The sequence below is a fragment of the Periplaneta americana genome, chromosome 9 (assembly GCF_040183065.1).
Source record: "Periplaneta americana isolate PAMFEO1 chromosome 9, P.americana_PAMFEO1_priV1, whole genome shotgun sequence".
NCBI classification, from domain to species: Eukaryota; Metazoa; Arthropoda; class Insecta; order Blattodea; family Blattidae; genus Periplaneta; species Periplaneta americana.
The window spans coordinates 85,107,977-85,124,383 of NC_091125.1; the positions used below are offsets into that span (position 1 = coordinate 85,107,977).

Genomic DNA, 16,407 nt, shown 5'->3' on the forward strand with positions numbered 1-16,407 from the left:
CAATTCATTACCTGAATATTATCTCTAGATCCTCTTATCATGTATGGATTGCTTTCGTAAATCTTGTCTTTTAGGTTTGTCCACAAGTAAAATTTGTAAGGTATCAAATTGGGGAGTAAAGCAACCATAATCAAACACTAATAATACTGTTATTTTTTTAAAGCTTCAGCTATTTGAGTGGTTGCAGAACCTTATTGCAAGACAAAATGTTGATATTCGTAATCAATCAATTCGAGAAATGGATTATTTGTTCCCTATACATTTCAGGGTTAATTGTGTAATTAAAAATAATGGCTCGTATTGTACTTCAAGCATTTATGGCATACTACAGACCATTTTGAATTAGCTTAGAATTTTGTGCAAACCAGCATTGGTTGTTTTGAGAGAACATATGTGTTTAAATGAGATTGAGATTCATTGAAAATAAAACTACACGTGGGTCTGTCATACCATCATGAATGTCTTTAAGAACCCAGTTACAAAAATTTCCTCAACTTTCATAAAGACATGGCTATTGGTCATAAATTGCAGATACTTTATATGATTTCAACTTTAAAAGTTTTGTTGCACTTCTTACCATGGATTTTAAAATTCTATGTCTTTACCAAGCCTTGTATTGTGGATCCCTATCACCATGGCATGGCACGTCCTCATGTTGCGGATAGAGAGGACAGTCCCCAGATATGGAGAATAGCAGCGAATATATTAAATAAGCTGTTGCGGACAGCAGATAAGGGGTGTTCCTCCAGCTTGGGAATTGGGCAAAGGCCTAACAACCCATCACCATAAAAAACCCCAAAATAAGCCTCGGAATGGGATTGATTCTTTGGTGCAACCACAGCAAAGGAATAACAAAAACTCAATGAGGTAGAAACAAATAGCAAGAAATAAAAACATTAAAGATTTATATAAGGGCATAAAGGAATTTAAGAAAGGATATCAGGCAAGGGTAAACGTGATCAAGGATGAGAATGGTGACTTGCTTGCAGACTATCATTCCATCTTGAACAGATGGAAAAACTATTTTGGACAACTACTAAATCTGCATAGGCCAAATAAAAATGATCGGGACGATATTCAAATACAAACTGCTCAGTCATTTATACCCGAACCCACACTTTTTGAAGTTGAAATTGTCATAGAAAATCTGACAAAGTACATACCTCCGGGTATCGATAAAATTCCAGCGGATTTGATACAAGAGGGTAGAAACACATTATCTAGTGAAATTTTTAAGCTTAGACCTATTAGATGCTATTTGGGAAAAGGAAATTGTACCCGACCAATGGAAGGAGTCCATAATTGTACCTATCTTTAAGAAGGGGGGAGAGACTAACTGTAGTAACTTTCGAGGAATATCACTTTTATTAACGTCATACAAAATTTTGTCCAATATTCTTTTGAGAAGATTAACTCCTTATATAGATGAAAGTTTTGGGATCATCAATGTGGTTTTAGGTGTAATAGAACGACTATTGATCAGATTTATTGTATTCAGCAGATATTGGAGAAAAAATTGGAGTATAAGGGCACAGTACATCAGTTATTCATCAATTTCAAAAAGGCATTTGACTCAGTTAAGAGAGAAGTTTTATATAATATTTTCATTGAATTTTGTACTATATTCCCAAGAAACTAGTTTGATTAATTAAGATGTGTCTCATTGAAACTTACAGCAGAGTCTATTTAGGCCAGTTTCTGTCTGACGCTTTTCCAATTCACTGCTGGCTAAAGCAAGGAGCTGCACTACTGGTATCACCTTTACTTTTTAACTTTGCTCTAGAATATGCCATTTGGAAAGTTCAGAAAAACAGAGAGGGTTTGAAATTGAACGGGCTACATCAGTGGCTTATTTATGAGAATGACGTGAATGTGTTAGGAGAAAATCCACAAACGATTAGGGAAAACACTGAAATTCTACTTGAAGTAAGTAAGGAGATAGGTTTGGAGTAAACACGGAAAAAAATAAAGTAGGCCTATATGATTATATCTCTTTATCAGAATCTAATACGAAATGGAAATATAGAAATTGGAAATTTATCCTTTGAAAAGGTGGAAAACTTCAAGTACCTTGCAGCAAAAGTAACAAATATGAATTACATTGAAGAGGAAATTAAATGCAGAATAATATGGGAAATGCCTGTCATTGCTTGGTTGAGAAGATTTTATCATCCAATCTGCTCTCAAAAAATCTTAACATTAGAATTTATAAAACAATTATGTTACCGGTTGTTTTGTATGGTTGTGAAACTTGGACTCTCACTTTGAGAGAGGAACAGAGAGGTTAAGGGTGTTCGAGAATGAGGTGCTTAGAAAAATATTTGGGGCTAAGCGGTTTGAAGTTACACATTAAATCTTTCACCTAACATAATTATGAACATTAAATTCAGACGTTTGAGATGGACAGGACATGTAGCATGTATGAGTGAATCTAGAAAGGCATATAGAGTGTTAGTTGGAAGACCAGAGAGGAAAAGACTTCCGGGGAGGCCAAGGCATAGATGGGAGGATAATATTAAAATAGATTTGAGGTATGATGGTAGGGACTGGATTAATCTTGCTTGGGTAGGGACCTATGGCAGGCCTATGTGAGGGTGACAATGAACCTCCGGGTTCCTTAAAAGCCAATTGTAAATAAGTATTTCTTTACCAATATTAATATATAGACTTCTTAGAACAAAGTTTTTCCTGGTAAAAATATATCATCTCTATTGAAGTTTCTAGTTTAATAACTGTTATCCTACCTGTCTGAACTACTTCACAATGGTTTATTTATGTGGAGCATGCTCTTCTGGATTTTTTTTTTTTAATTGTCTTGTAGCTTCTCTTGGACTTTGTTTTTATTAACCGTTAAGTATTATATACATATTTTCTAGAACAGTGTTTCTCCTGGTAATAATACGTTATTTCTGTTAAAGTTTCTTATTTAATAACTCTTATCCTTTCTGTTCGAACAACTTCACAAAATGTTATATGGTTTATTTATGTATGGCATGCGCTTCTGAATATATTTTTTTAATCATATTCTTGCTTCTGTCGTTGGACTTTGTTTTTACTAACTGATACCTATTACACATAAACACCCCTTGCCTTTATATAATACATGTAGTGATCTCTTAATACACAATATAAAAATACTCACTTAAATGAATGCACTTTTTATTCATCTCTCAAGATGGGTTACGAGTAACTATTTGTTATAAACAAACACCCATTGCTCTGAAGTGTACTTATGGTTTACCATTATTATGTAAACCAGTAGTGTCAGAGTTGTAAGCTCCGAAACCAGTTGTGGTGCTAGAGACGTCCAGTCGGAGCGTGAACTTGCTTATGTTTGTGGAAGCACTGGAGCACGCAACGAGTCATAGTGGAGCGCTCCACTCCGTTTAGGCTGTCTGGACAACGCTGATGTAAACAAACATTAACAATAAATGTATGATAAGTAATACAAGTGACCCCTTAATACACAATATAAAAACATAAATTTGAATGAAAGCACAGTTTAGTGACCTCTCAAGATCAGTTACAAGTATCAACTGAACTCTTGACGTGCTCTGATAGCCGTGCTTGCATGAACAGCATTCTGAAAAGTATTGCTCTGCGTTTCTGTTATCAGTGGGATGTCAAAGAAATAATTGCAGTGCGTGAATTATAACTCATTGCAGACGAGGTTGTATAACTCCTATTCATTTTATCTCTCATTTGAAGTAGTATTAGTTATTTGAAATTGATGTTTCAGAGATTTTCTGTAAGAACCAGTACCTTAATTTGTTTTTCTTTAGAGGAAGTACACTATACTTATGTCTTCGTCACCATCATAATCCCTTACGAATATTGTATCCGGTATTCTTTTTCAGCAAAAATGTTACCGGTAATGTCATATTGTCTAATCCTTCTTAGGTCTTGCTAACTTTCTTTCTTTTGGAGTTTTAAGGTGTAATAAAGTGTACCCAACTGTTCTTTAAATAATTTCGTCTCTGCAGTGTTTTAATCTCGATATAATATATGTATATTATAAATATTTTGCTTCAGATACAGTAACATCGACTATCTGCCAGAGGACAATTTCAGTGAGACACAACAAATTACAGACATCATATATGCTACTGAAATCAAGAAAGAAAACAAAGATGAGAGTTTGACACTAGAACACTGGAATGGTGAAAAACAGGAGATGCAGATACAATGTGGAGTTTTAAGTAGTACATCTAAATCAGAAAGTTTTACAGTGGAGAGTCAAGAAACTGAAAATAAACTTTTGTTATGCCATATTTGCGGGAAAGGTTGCAGACGCAAACATGACCTTGAGAGGCACATGCGGATACATCCAGAAGATAGGCTGCACAAGTGCGACACTTGTGGGAAAAGTTTCATTCAGCGAAATCGGCTTATATGTCATTTGTATTCGCACACACAGGATCAGCCATTTAAGTGTGATATTTGTTACAAAGAATTCCGTTGTCATTATGGTCTTTTAGTTCATGTACGCAGGCACTCGAAACGTGATAATTTTAGTCTGCACACTGAAAGACCGCAGGTCCCATACATGGGAGAGAAACCATTCAAATGTGAAATGTGGCAAACACTTTAGTCAGTGGAATAGTGTTTTGATTGGTAATACTGGTAATGTTATTTTTAAATTGTAATGATTGTAGCAGAGTATTTATAAAGGAAATTTTATTGAATGCGATCTGGGTTACCTTAAATTTGGTTCATTAAATCACACTGACGTCTCTTCTCATTTGAATAATGAACACCATTATGGATGAAAATATGTGGTTATTAAAAAAACATGAAACATTAAAAAATACTTCATGACATTTCTATCTTAGATGTAATATTCCAGACGAGGAGAGTTACAACCACTACCATTCTTGCTCGAATCACTATACTAGAACTAGTCAGAAGTGGCAAGGGAATAAGTCTTTTTCTATGCATTCTCTTATTCTCAGTCAACTGACAATGACAAACGTTTCTCCTGTGAATTTATTTCTCCACACACTGTTGCTGTAACACATTTCTCACACAACTCCTGACCAGGAGGGTGAAGAGCACCTCCCAGCCAGAACCTGAAAGTGACCAATGGCTGACTGTCCCTTGCTGCACAAGCAGGGGGAAAATGGCTCAAGTTGGTTTCAAAGTTGGTAGTTCCTTTTAGTCCAGTCATTATTCTGCTTTATTTTAGCGTGAATGATCAAAATCATTGCTACAGTATAATGTAAAAGGAAAGGTGTTTTCTTTAATTTTATGAGGCACAACCAATTTGTTGTTTAACCCTTCAAGCCGATAATTTAAATCTCCTCTCTGCTGCCAGACAGTATTTAAATCTGCTGAAACAAACTAGACTCTGCAGATAATGTACTCATGTATGTTGAATCATGATGGAGCTGTATTGGAGTTGGATGTGTATGGGTATGTCGACATAGCTTGAGGGGTTAATAATATGCAGGGGAAAATTTCATGTATCTGGAATCAAGTTGATTTACAAATTCTACTTGATACTTTGTTTATGTTTCCTGTGGATCATTATATTAACCACACTGATAAAATGATTTAGAACAAAATTGAACTGGAAGGAATGAAATGATTTAGGGAAAAACTAAACTAACTGGAATTAAGCAAGACTGTTTATTGCTAATATTATGCTGTTACAGTATCAGTGCTTTCATTTCAGATAATCTGTGAAATATAATTTCTTAAAATTCCACAATTAAAAAATTTAATGAATGCTGGGTTTCTAGTTAAGGACCTGCCCTTGGACAGAAAACTATGAGTGGATGAATGAAAGATTAATTAACAGTTGCTAAGTTATTACCATTCATACTATTAGATCTGAGATTCGCAAGTACAAATCTAATCAAAAACAATGTGTTCTCAGACGATAAAAATCCTTAGCATGTTCTAGGAAGGTAAGTAAAACTGGAAGGCCCATGTCATGGATGAATAATACGATGTGAAACTTATCAACTTTCCCATTTGAAACACTGGAGGTGCTAATGTAGGAATTGAACTTGCTGTCATCTGCTTTGATCCAGGATAACTAGCTACTCCATGCATGTAGCATAAATAATTATAAACAGTCAGGAGATCACTCTAAGGATTTCGATACTGTGTCAAAAAGATTATGAATGAAAGGAAAAAAAAAAAAAACAATTGCCAAAGGAAATAATTAATTACACCATGTAGCAGCGTACCAAGTGGCGAAAAGTATAATTACGTACATAAAACATCCCCCTTTTTGAAACCACCAAATGTAAAATAAACTATTTAAATTTTTATTCGTCTCATCTTCCACTGAGAATTGGTATTGGAGCCAACAGGAAGATGAAAGAAAGAGACAGTCTATTTTACACTACCTTCTAATACAACCAAAAAGGGATAGAAAAGAAAATATTAGACTTTGATAGTACGTCATACAGTATAGTCTTAAGTATTTGGTCCAAATGCATCTGAAGATGAAAGAAAGAATGGAAATACTGAAGATGAAGTGAGAACTCATTCTTTAACAATTTTTATCAGTTCCTTAGCATTCAATCCTATTAATGTCTTAACTTCTTCCCTTACTGAAACCAATAAACTTTCCTTTTTGCATTTTTTTTAAGGTTGTTGTTTTCTAATGCCAGGCATTTGACAATAAAGTCATTTGACCTCTTGCACTCCAATATTTTTCAAACATATTATCATGACTAGCCACTGAAGCACAGAATTTGAGGTGTTCCGAATCCATTTCTTGGTTTGAGTTGCACAATGGACAGTTAGGGGACTGATATATTCCAATTCTATGCAGGTGCTTGGCCAAACTATCATGGCCTGTTGCCAATCTAAATGCAGCTACAGACGATTTTCGTGGTAAATCGGGAATTAACTGTGGATTTTGATGCAGAGAGTTCCATTTTTTCCCTTGGGATTGTGTTATCAAATTTTGTTTGTTGAAGTCTAAGTATGTAGATTTAATAAATCTCTTCACAGAGTAATACGTAGATTTAGTAACAGGTCTGTAAGTAGCAGTGCTGCCCTTCTTTGCTAAAGCATCTGCATTCTCGTTTCCCAGGATTTCACAATGGGATGGTATACAATTCTTTTATTGAGTGATATTAATTGAGAGAGCATTTTAGTTATTTCTGCTGTTTGAGATGAAGGTGTGTGTTTAGAGACGATAGACAATAGAATAGCTGCTTTGGAGTCTGACAATATAACTGCATTCCTAAATTTATTGATGTGGCATAGAAGATTCTTGAGACATTCACTTATTGCAATGATTTCACCATCAAAACTTGTTGTTCCATATCCAAGAGATCTATAAAGTGAGAAGAGACAGCACGTAACACCTGCACCTTGTTCTCTGGAGATCAAGGATCCGTCGGTGTATAAATGAAGCCAGTTTTGTGGAGGGTACCTAATATTAATTGTCTCTAAAGACAATTGTTTCAGTATTTCAGTGTTTACTTCTGATTTCAGTATTTCTTCTGTTAAATTTAGATTATATTCTATATTTAATAGAGTTAAAGGGTTTGGTTTAATTTGTAAGTTTTCTTTTAAATTCGGGATATTGATTTTCTGTTTTAATTCTTGAACAATGGATATGAAACTTATTGTTTCCTGGTAATCTGGTAAGTTTTTCATATTGAATCAGTGCTTTTTCTTCTATTGTCATTTTGATGCTGTTAATATTAGTGAGGAATCTCATAGAATCTATTGGAGTTGTTTTGATTCCACCAGTAATGAGTCTGACAGCTTGGTTTTGAACATATTTTATGTCGTTTATGAAAGGTGAAGTAATTAAAATTTCTCCGCAGTATTTTTTTAATGTTCAACAAACACTAGAATAAATTAAAATGGAATCATTAAAAACTAAACTAAAAAGAAATAAAATGTACCCTATCACTGATCCAAGACCTGTAACATACATTTCAGTGCATGCCTTTCAGAGTTTATCCATTATTCCTTTTCATATTCAAGAAATCTAGTTGCATAGAAAAAAACCTACCAAATTCAATTAGGTCAAATAACCAAGACTACTGTATGATTCTCTTTTATGATGGACATTTGTGCATAAAGAATACGAAATAGTCAACAAAAATACTTTAATATGATAAAAAATACATTATACTCTCTTAATTGAACAATTTAAAATATTCATACACAACCAAAAAAAAAATGTATGTATAGTCCGTTCATTACCTCGTGAAACCAAATGCAAGCATGCGCTGTAGTTTACAGCAAGAACCTCATGGTGGGGGTAAGTGAGCTAGCTAGCTGGCTGCAAGTGGAAGCATAGCAAGGGAGAGAAGTTTCCCAGTCAAATTTCTTCTTCCCCTAATGCGCAGGCAGGTTTCATGAGATGATGAATGGCCTACATCATTGAATTATTGAATATCTTTCTTTTCACATAGTTTTGTAATACATTAATTTTAAATGAAATCTTTAATATATTCTCACTACACAATGTGGAAATATTGGATGATAACGCCTGTAAGATGTTCTTCTTTATGAAATTCAATGTCAGTGAAATTCAGATTTGTGTCTAACACAAAACATTGTTAGAATTGCAAAATTATTTATCATTTAACAAAACTTTTAACCGTACAGCTTCCTAGTGAATACGTTTAACTGTAATCATTATTTAGCAGTAGCTATAGGCTGAAAGTAAGTGAAATAGAAAACAATTAGGAAGAAAGTTGTCTAAATCGAGAGAATATCCCAAATCTTGAAAATAAACAAAATTTTCCAGTCATTATATCAGCCTTAGGGATCGAATGTTTGCATCTACGAAGCCTATATCAACGAGATTCTGCAATGTGTTTACATTAAACATTAGAAAAAAATCTGAGAAAAGCTTCAAGATTAAAGTACTAGTTAAACATAATAGGAATTCAAAATGAAATAAATTTATAAATAATCCATACATCCAAAACATCAACTGTTGTAAGATTTAGACATTGTCACTGAACTTCAGCAATTTGCAAAAAATTATATACCTTGGGAATTTTAATGTTTTCAAATTGTGTCTTAAGTAAAAAGCAGAATAAGTGGATGCAAAACATATCACTTCTGAATCTCTAGCAACCAGTAACATTAGCATATAGAAATATTTTGATGAAAAATGGCAAATGAATTAACAGGTTACAGATTAGATTATTAGATATTAAAGCTGTCACAAGCAAAGAACCAATTTCTGACAGTTCCGTAATGTCTATTCTTGAACGCCCTTCTACTTGCTGACCACTTGAACTAACAGAAATTGAATTCGTCAGTCACCTGGCATCACAAGTCAAGTGAAGAAGCCATTGCCACATTTCCCCTGTGCTCAACAGTAATGAATACAAAATCTCTGCCTGACTGCCTATATACTCTCTGCCTCTGGGTGAAGGAGGGATGCTGCTAGCTGCAATAAGCACTCTGGCCCTCTACCTTCCACGCGTCTCTAGAGATGTATAAGTCACTTCTTTGGTTGTGACAGCTGTAACTATACTTAAGTTACTCTGCTACGCTTGTTGAAGTTATACACAGGTAGCAGAAAAGTTCCAGAGCTTCACCCACCTATTTTTACACAGTTAAGTTTACTAAACAAAGCTAGTGTGTATTCCTGCTGTTAGGTATTTTCGTGTTTTGAGGATTTTAATTTTTCCTGTGGCTAATTTTAAGTATAATATTCATATACATGGTCCCCTATTTATAAGTTGCCTGTGCTATTCATATGTCAACAGAACACTCAGTGGAAAACAAACTAAATTCACTCCTACCTTAACTTGAGAATCTTAAAGTGCCCTCCATCACAGTTCAGACACAAATGGCACCTCTTGAAAAAGTTGTGGAACACTTTGAAACTCAGCCAGTGTAATCCTAGCTATTGTAACCCAAATATTTTCTTTTAATTATACTATTCTATGCAGATTATTTTCATACACCTTCCCCTTCAACACACTATATAGATACAAATTGCACGGATTTAAATCAGACAATCTCGCAGGCCACAATTCTCTGTTAATTATGTTATCAGTTATCACCAAACACGTCTATTATTCTATTCAATGAAATTTCCTTCCTTTTGAACTTGCTTTTATACTTTTTATAGCTTTTGTGCTTCACATAAGTCATAAATAAATATATACCGTTCTAAATTGTAGCAAACAATACTATACTGTATGGTATTGCATAGCTACAGATACTGGCAACTTATAATGCGTCTCACTGAGTCGAGTTCATGATGTCATACACTCGTGATGTATGATTCATTGCTTACCATATTACCCATAAATAGACTAACAATACCTCTCCTCCCACCAACAGAAACAAACAGCAAACAGAGATAAAGGGGCAACTTATAATTAAAGGGCTCTGTATACATTGTAACCTACTTCATATAAATTCATATACACTGTAACATATAAGGCCTAAGGTTAGACCAATAATACATTATGCTGACTGGTGCTTGTTGGAAACACTACACGAAACTATCTTAAGTGTTTTCCTGGTAATCATATTGTAATTGCTTTACTAAATACTTTTTGATATAGTAGTTTGTTTTATTGTTTCTACTTTATAATTCCTCGATAATTACAATTCATTTTTTCAATTCATGACGTAGTCAGTAAGGTCGTACAGTGAAATCATAAGATCTATGAATATTATTACATAATAGTAGTGGAAGTTATAGTGGGAACATTTTAGAATAAAATGAAAAACATGCTGCTAACCTACAATTAAAATATTTGTACTCATATTCTGCATACTAGTTTTTTCTTTTTTTTTTTAATTTATAAATTCTGCATCAATACATATTTCTCAAAATTACATTGTGCCCTTAAGATTAAAAAACTACGGAAAACGTATAGCACAAGAATCTATTACATTAAAAAAGTGTATTATTTTGTTTTAATTTCTAGTTATACCCTTCTTAATAGTGAAAGGTGTAACGAGTTGTGAGGTCTAGGAACACTTGAACTAGAAAATTTTGTACATGTATTATTTGTTTAGAATTTACGTGTGGAAACTATTAAACGTACCGATACCATGCATTAGTGTACCAAGTATGGTTTCTTCATTTGAAATTATTACTAAAGGAAGCATCATCACCAAATGATGGTTATATTTCGTTAGAAATAACTGTATTCCCGTCATTTAACAGATTATCATTTATCACATTTTAATAGACTTTGTTTAGCACCACTTCTTCACACTGATCCTGCAGCACTTTGAGAGCTCACTGCATTTGTTGCATATAGGAATGAACATAGTCTGATGTCTCATAAAAGCTTAACTGGAAGTCAAACTTGCACTGAAATCGATGCTGTACACACACTGTGGCTTCCGCAGTAGTGGATGTATTCCTTTCTTGCACTCTACTGTTGTTTTGCTTTTCATGTACTCTAAGTACTTCCGCAGAAAGAACCGATTTGTTTCATGTACATGTGGATGATTTAAGAATATTTCAATCTGAAAATAAGAAAACAGCTTGTAAAAAACAGCACTGTAAACTGTGACACCTGTCCATCAACTTCATAAGCATACATTGATTGCAATAGTATTCTACTAATTTGTAATGTATCCTACAAATATTGGACTTTCTCAAAAATTTTCGAAGTCCTTTCAGTGGAGTGCAGTATCTGAGACAACTTGGAATTCACATAGCCATTGCATTAGTCCGGGGATCTCTTGCAAAGATACTGGTACCCCTCCCAATTTTCCCCCTTGTTATGTTCATTACAGATAAAGGAGCATCTTCTGCGGATTTCTGGAAAAAGAACTAAGGAGGAGACTAGTGAAGGCTTTGTGTGGAGTGTGCATTGTATGGGGCAGAAACATGGACATTACGACAAAGTCAAGAGAAACGAATAGAAGCATTTGAAATGTGAATATGGAGAAGAATGGAACGTGTGAAGTGGGCAGACAGAATAAGGAATGACGATGTGTTGGAAAGAGTGGGTGAAGAAAGAATGATGCCAAAACTGATCAGAAAGAGGAAAAGGAATTGGTTGGGTCACTGGCTGAAAAGAAATTGCCTACTGAAGGATGCACTGGAAGGAATGGTGAATGGGAGAAGAGTTCAGGGCAGAAGAAGATATCAGATGATAGACAACATTAAGATATGTGGCTCATATGTGGAGACTATGAGGAAGGCGGAAAATAAGAAAGATTGGAGAATATTGGGTTTGCAGTGAAAGACTTTCCCATGGGCAGAACCCTTATGTATGTACTGGTATGTATGTATGTATATTCATTACCACTGAAATTTAAGTAAAGAAATAAGGCTTTGTTATTATGTTCATTATTAAAATATTTTAAAATACAGTATAACAAAAATAACATCAGCTACCAAGATGTTTATTGGAGACAAGCAGCTAAAAAATCGATAATGGCATGGGTGTGATTCATACTGTGGTCAGAGATGACAAACCAATCCACTATGAATGATGCACAATAATTAAAACAAGTTTTAGTGTATCAGAAGAAAAATACGAAAATAATGAAGATGTGACAAGAAGATTGCACTAAGGAAATCACAGAAATAGATGGGCTCGAAGTGCATTAGGTGTCAGAAGACGTGGCACATAACTGATGGAACAATAAAGCCAGTATCACAGCAGAATAAATGTTATAATTGAAATGGAGTTACTGTCATTTCAAAGTTTATCTGTAAGGCTTCAAGTTGGCAGCCCCATCACTGAATTATTCAGCATAAGAGCGTAGGGTTTTAAACAAGTAACGATTAGTGCACAACCTTGAAACTGAAAATGTAATGAAACACAGTAGAGAGGATTTCTCAGGATAACTGCTAGATATTTTTTGTTACAAAAGAAGTAATGGAATTTTACAATAGCTATAAATTACATTAATTTTCGACAAAATCAATAAAATATGAATATAACTGGATGCAACATGCTACAAGAATGACTTAATACAGATCATCTCTATACATTCTGAACTATCTACGAGTACTGGTCGAGAGTGAAAAGAAGATTATACAGAATTATGTAATATTTCATAAATATTAATTTTCCGAAATAGACCACCTCGTCTAATTACATTCCTGAAGTTTTATGAATTTATAAGCCTAGCAGGACTTAGATATAAAAAACTGTCATCTATCAATCACAAACGTCAGAATCACTCGCTAAATGTTCTTGTAGAAATTATCTTAAAGAAAATGTACTGAGCTGCAATCTTCTATGTACAGACCCAAAAACAAAATTTCGACCAGCTGAATTTTCCAAGTTCCAGTTATAACATACTGCATATGCTCAGTGCTTACCTATTTTCTGGGTTCCCCCTAAGCCTATATTTAGTCTTTCTCTACCTAACATTAATCGGACATATGATGAGATGCCTGTCATATGAGATCACCATGACAAACGTGTCTCCACCTGATATAATACAGGACATATTTTAAAAAACAGACAACATCCATGTCCTAGATAGGATTCGAACACACGACCGTAGTTTTCTACACAATGTTAAAGCTATACATTTTAGTCATTCCATTACATAAATCGTGCCTAATTTTATGTTAAGGAATGTGATGCACAAAATAAGAACACCAAGTTATACTGGTATATACACAGCCTTTTCCTCATGACATTTTTGAGTAAAAATATTCATGTGAACGTAGATTCTGTTCTGAGTTAATTCCATTGCTGCAACAATTTTAAAAGAAAAGCAGTAACTGTGTTGTTCATGAAAAAACACACAATTTCAAAAAACGTCTATAAAATCACTATATAATTTATTAAATTACGAGTACATGCTTACAATGCAGAGTATTAAAAGCTGTTTTCTTGATGTTGCACATCATTTTGTATCAAATTTTTAGTTTTCGATAAAATTTGTGTCAATTTACTCATTTGTCATAAAAGAATAATCACTGTTCTATGAATGGTATATTAAATTTATATCTCGTTCACCCTACAGTATGTAAAATGACATTAATAGCAGATTAAAGAAAATAATTTTGCATTTCTCTACACCTGACCGCATGTGTGAACAAGCTACCTTCAATAAGGTCAATCAATCCATGTTTGGTTTGATCAAACTACATACACTTATAAGATCTAGAACTTTTTTGAGTCCTTCCTCCCCCCCCCCTTCCCCGACATCAGTTCTCCTCTCAATTTGTCAAGAATGGAACTGTCATTTTACAAAATTTTGAGTATTTTGTCTTGTTTTGTTGCATAACACTTTTCTTATTCTATCACACACTCACTCTATAATAAGGATCGTCTTTTCAGGACGTCACAAAGTTTAAATAATGAGAAGCAACAATACCATATTTTGGAATATATCACAGAGATTTTCTGTTGTTAGCTTCATATCCCTTATTACGGATTTTTTTTCTTTGAAAAAAAAATTGATTACAAGTTATGAAAGTATATTCTTATAATTTATTTTCTGTAATTGTTGTTGTTGTTTTCTAATGCCAGGCGTTTGACAATAAAGTCATTTGACCTCTTGCACTCCAATATTTTCAAAAATATTGTGACGGCCGCGTGAGATTCGATCTCACGACCGGCGAAGGAAGGGCTAAGTTGGCTGTGACAGGCAGGTTGCGCGCACATCTGCTTCCTGGGGCATGTGCTGTGGTGGAGAGAGGAGAGAGAGCGACCACGGCAGAGACAGGAGATATCGAGATTATTCGAGATCGCGAACTCTCCAGAAACTATGGTTTGGTTATAAAAGAGAAGACGCAAGTGAACGGCAGTCAGTCAGTAAGTCAGTGTTGTTAGTCAGTGGACAGCAAGCCAGCCAGTCTTGTGTAACGGAGTTCGACTTGAGTGTGTGTCCGCAACTGTGTGAGCATCCGAAGACCTGAGTTCGAGTGCAGTGGACCGCAGTTGGGGAACCTGAGTTCGAAGTTAAGCGGATCATCTCTGAAGGTCTGGGCTTCGAGATACTGTGAACTCGAGCGACTGAGCTAGAAGAACTAGCAAAGGCAAACGAACTGTGACCTGAGAACTGACAGTTCTGATTTTTAAATAGTGCTTTGTGAACATTAGTTAAGATTAGCAGTACATTGTTGTCCTCAATAATACAAGTAAATTGTCATTGTCGTCTGTGGAGTGCACTAACGAATACTGTGTTACTGTGTAGAGTGGAAATCTCATTGTTGACGAGAGCGTTTAAAGTGAATTGTAGGAAGGAATTATTGTTGCTTTGTATAAAAGTTACAACTGGTGTCAGAAGTGGGATATCGACATAATGGAGAACCTACAGCAGATCCTGGAAGCCATCAAGGAAATGAACAAACATGTTAGTGAGGTGAAGAACGACATAAGTGAAGTGAAAGGCGACATAAGCGGAGTGAAAGATGACGTCACTACGCAAATTGGAAGCGTTTCGGCCCATGTAGATGGAATTGTCATCGTGAAAGACGAACTTAAAGCCGATTTTGACAACCTAAACAAGAATTTTACAACTATAAACGAGACAGTAGCCGAATTGAGACAGGACATAGACCAGTTTGACAGCAAAATTCGCACTCTCGAGCACTGTCAGGAGCAGACAAGTGTGTTAATGGACCAACATGCTCAAGAAAACAAGCACATCCTCGCGTTAGTGGATTGTCAGGCTAGAGAACAGAAACGGATAATCGCCGAGGAAGTTCAACAGGCCATGCAACAATCGGCGACAGAATTGAGGACCTCACATAGTGGCCCTGTGGAACCATCGCCTTCAGCCAGACATTGCAACGTCAAGACGCCGAAGTTCGACGGTACGACGTCTTGGGCGATATTCCATAGCCAGTTCGAGGCCATCGCAGAGCACAATGGGTGGACGCCAGCAGAGAAAACTACTCAGCTGCTGGCCGCGCTTCAGGGACAGGCGTTGGAGATTCTTCACAGTGTTCCAGAAGATGGGACAGCTGCTGAGATAATGGCAGCCTTGGAGGGACGTTATGGTGACCATCAACTTGCGGCAGCATTCAGGACCCAACTGAAGACGAGGGTCCAACAGTCAGGTGAGTCCCTGCAAGAATTTGCGATGGCGGTGGAACAACTGGCCCATAAGGCCCTTAGGGGCCTACCTACTGACTTCATCGCTGGAGAGGCGGCCTACACCTTTGGCAGCGGAGTTTGAAACCCCGAAATTAGACAACAGCTACTCTTGGCAGAGCATCGCACCATCAACGCAGCTCTGACGGCGGCCCTAAGAATGGAGGCAGCAAAGTTGATGGCGAACGTCTCGACATCGCACCGGATTAGGAGCGTTGCGGCGGCTGACATTGAGGAGCATCAACCGAAATCACCCGAGCGACGAAGACGAGGAGTGCCCACCTGCTGGTCCTGCAGCGAACGTGGACACCTGAGGAGGGACTGTGACCGATCTGGTCACAAACAGGAAAACTAAAAGGGGCCGATGTGATGAGGGGCACGTCGGCACCGTCATCACCATCCCCTCGGCTGATCTTAAAGA

The 16,407-nt window shown here is 35.8% G+C and overlaps 2 protein-coding genes across 7 annotated transcripts in view; one reads left to right on the plus strand and one right to left on the minus strand.

The window, feature by feature from the left end:
• Positions 1-4,706, plus strand: part of LOC138706169 (zinc finger protein OZF-like) — a 42,057-nt gene extending 37,351 nt beyond the window's left edge. For both annotated transcript variants that reach the window (XM_069835167.1, XM_069835169.1), the window contains exon 7: positions 4,033-4,706. In XM_069835167.1, the coding sequence (XP_069691268.1) occupies positions 4,033-4,591 (559 nt within the window). In that variant the 3' untranslated portion in view covers positions 4,592-4,706. The remainder of the gene's footprint in view (positions 1-4,032) is intronic.
• A 3,364-nt stretch (positions 4,707-8,070) lies between these two features.
• Positions 8,071-16,407, minus strand: part of LOC138706170 (uncharacterized) — a 57,919-nt gene continuing 49,582 nt past the window's right edge. For 4 of the 5 annotated variants that reach the window (XM_069835174.1, XM_069835172.1, XM_069835171.1 and 1 more), the window contains one exon: positions 8,071-11,436. In XM_069835174.1, the coding sequence (XP_069691275.1) occupies positions 11,421-11,436 (16 nt within the window). In that variant the 3' untranslated portion in view covers positions 8,071-11,420. The remainder of the gene's footprint in view (positions 11,437-16,407) is intronic. The other variant, XR_011333919.1, reaches the window with a different exon arrangement.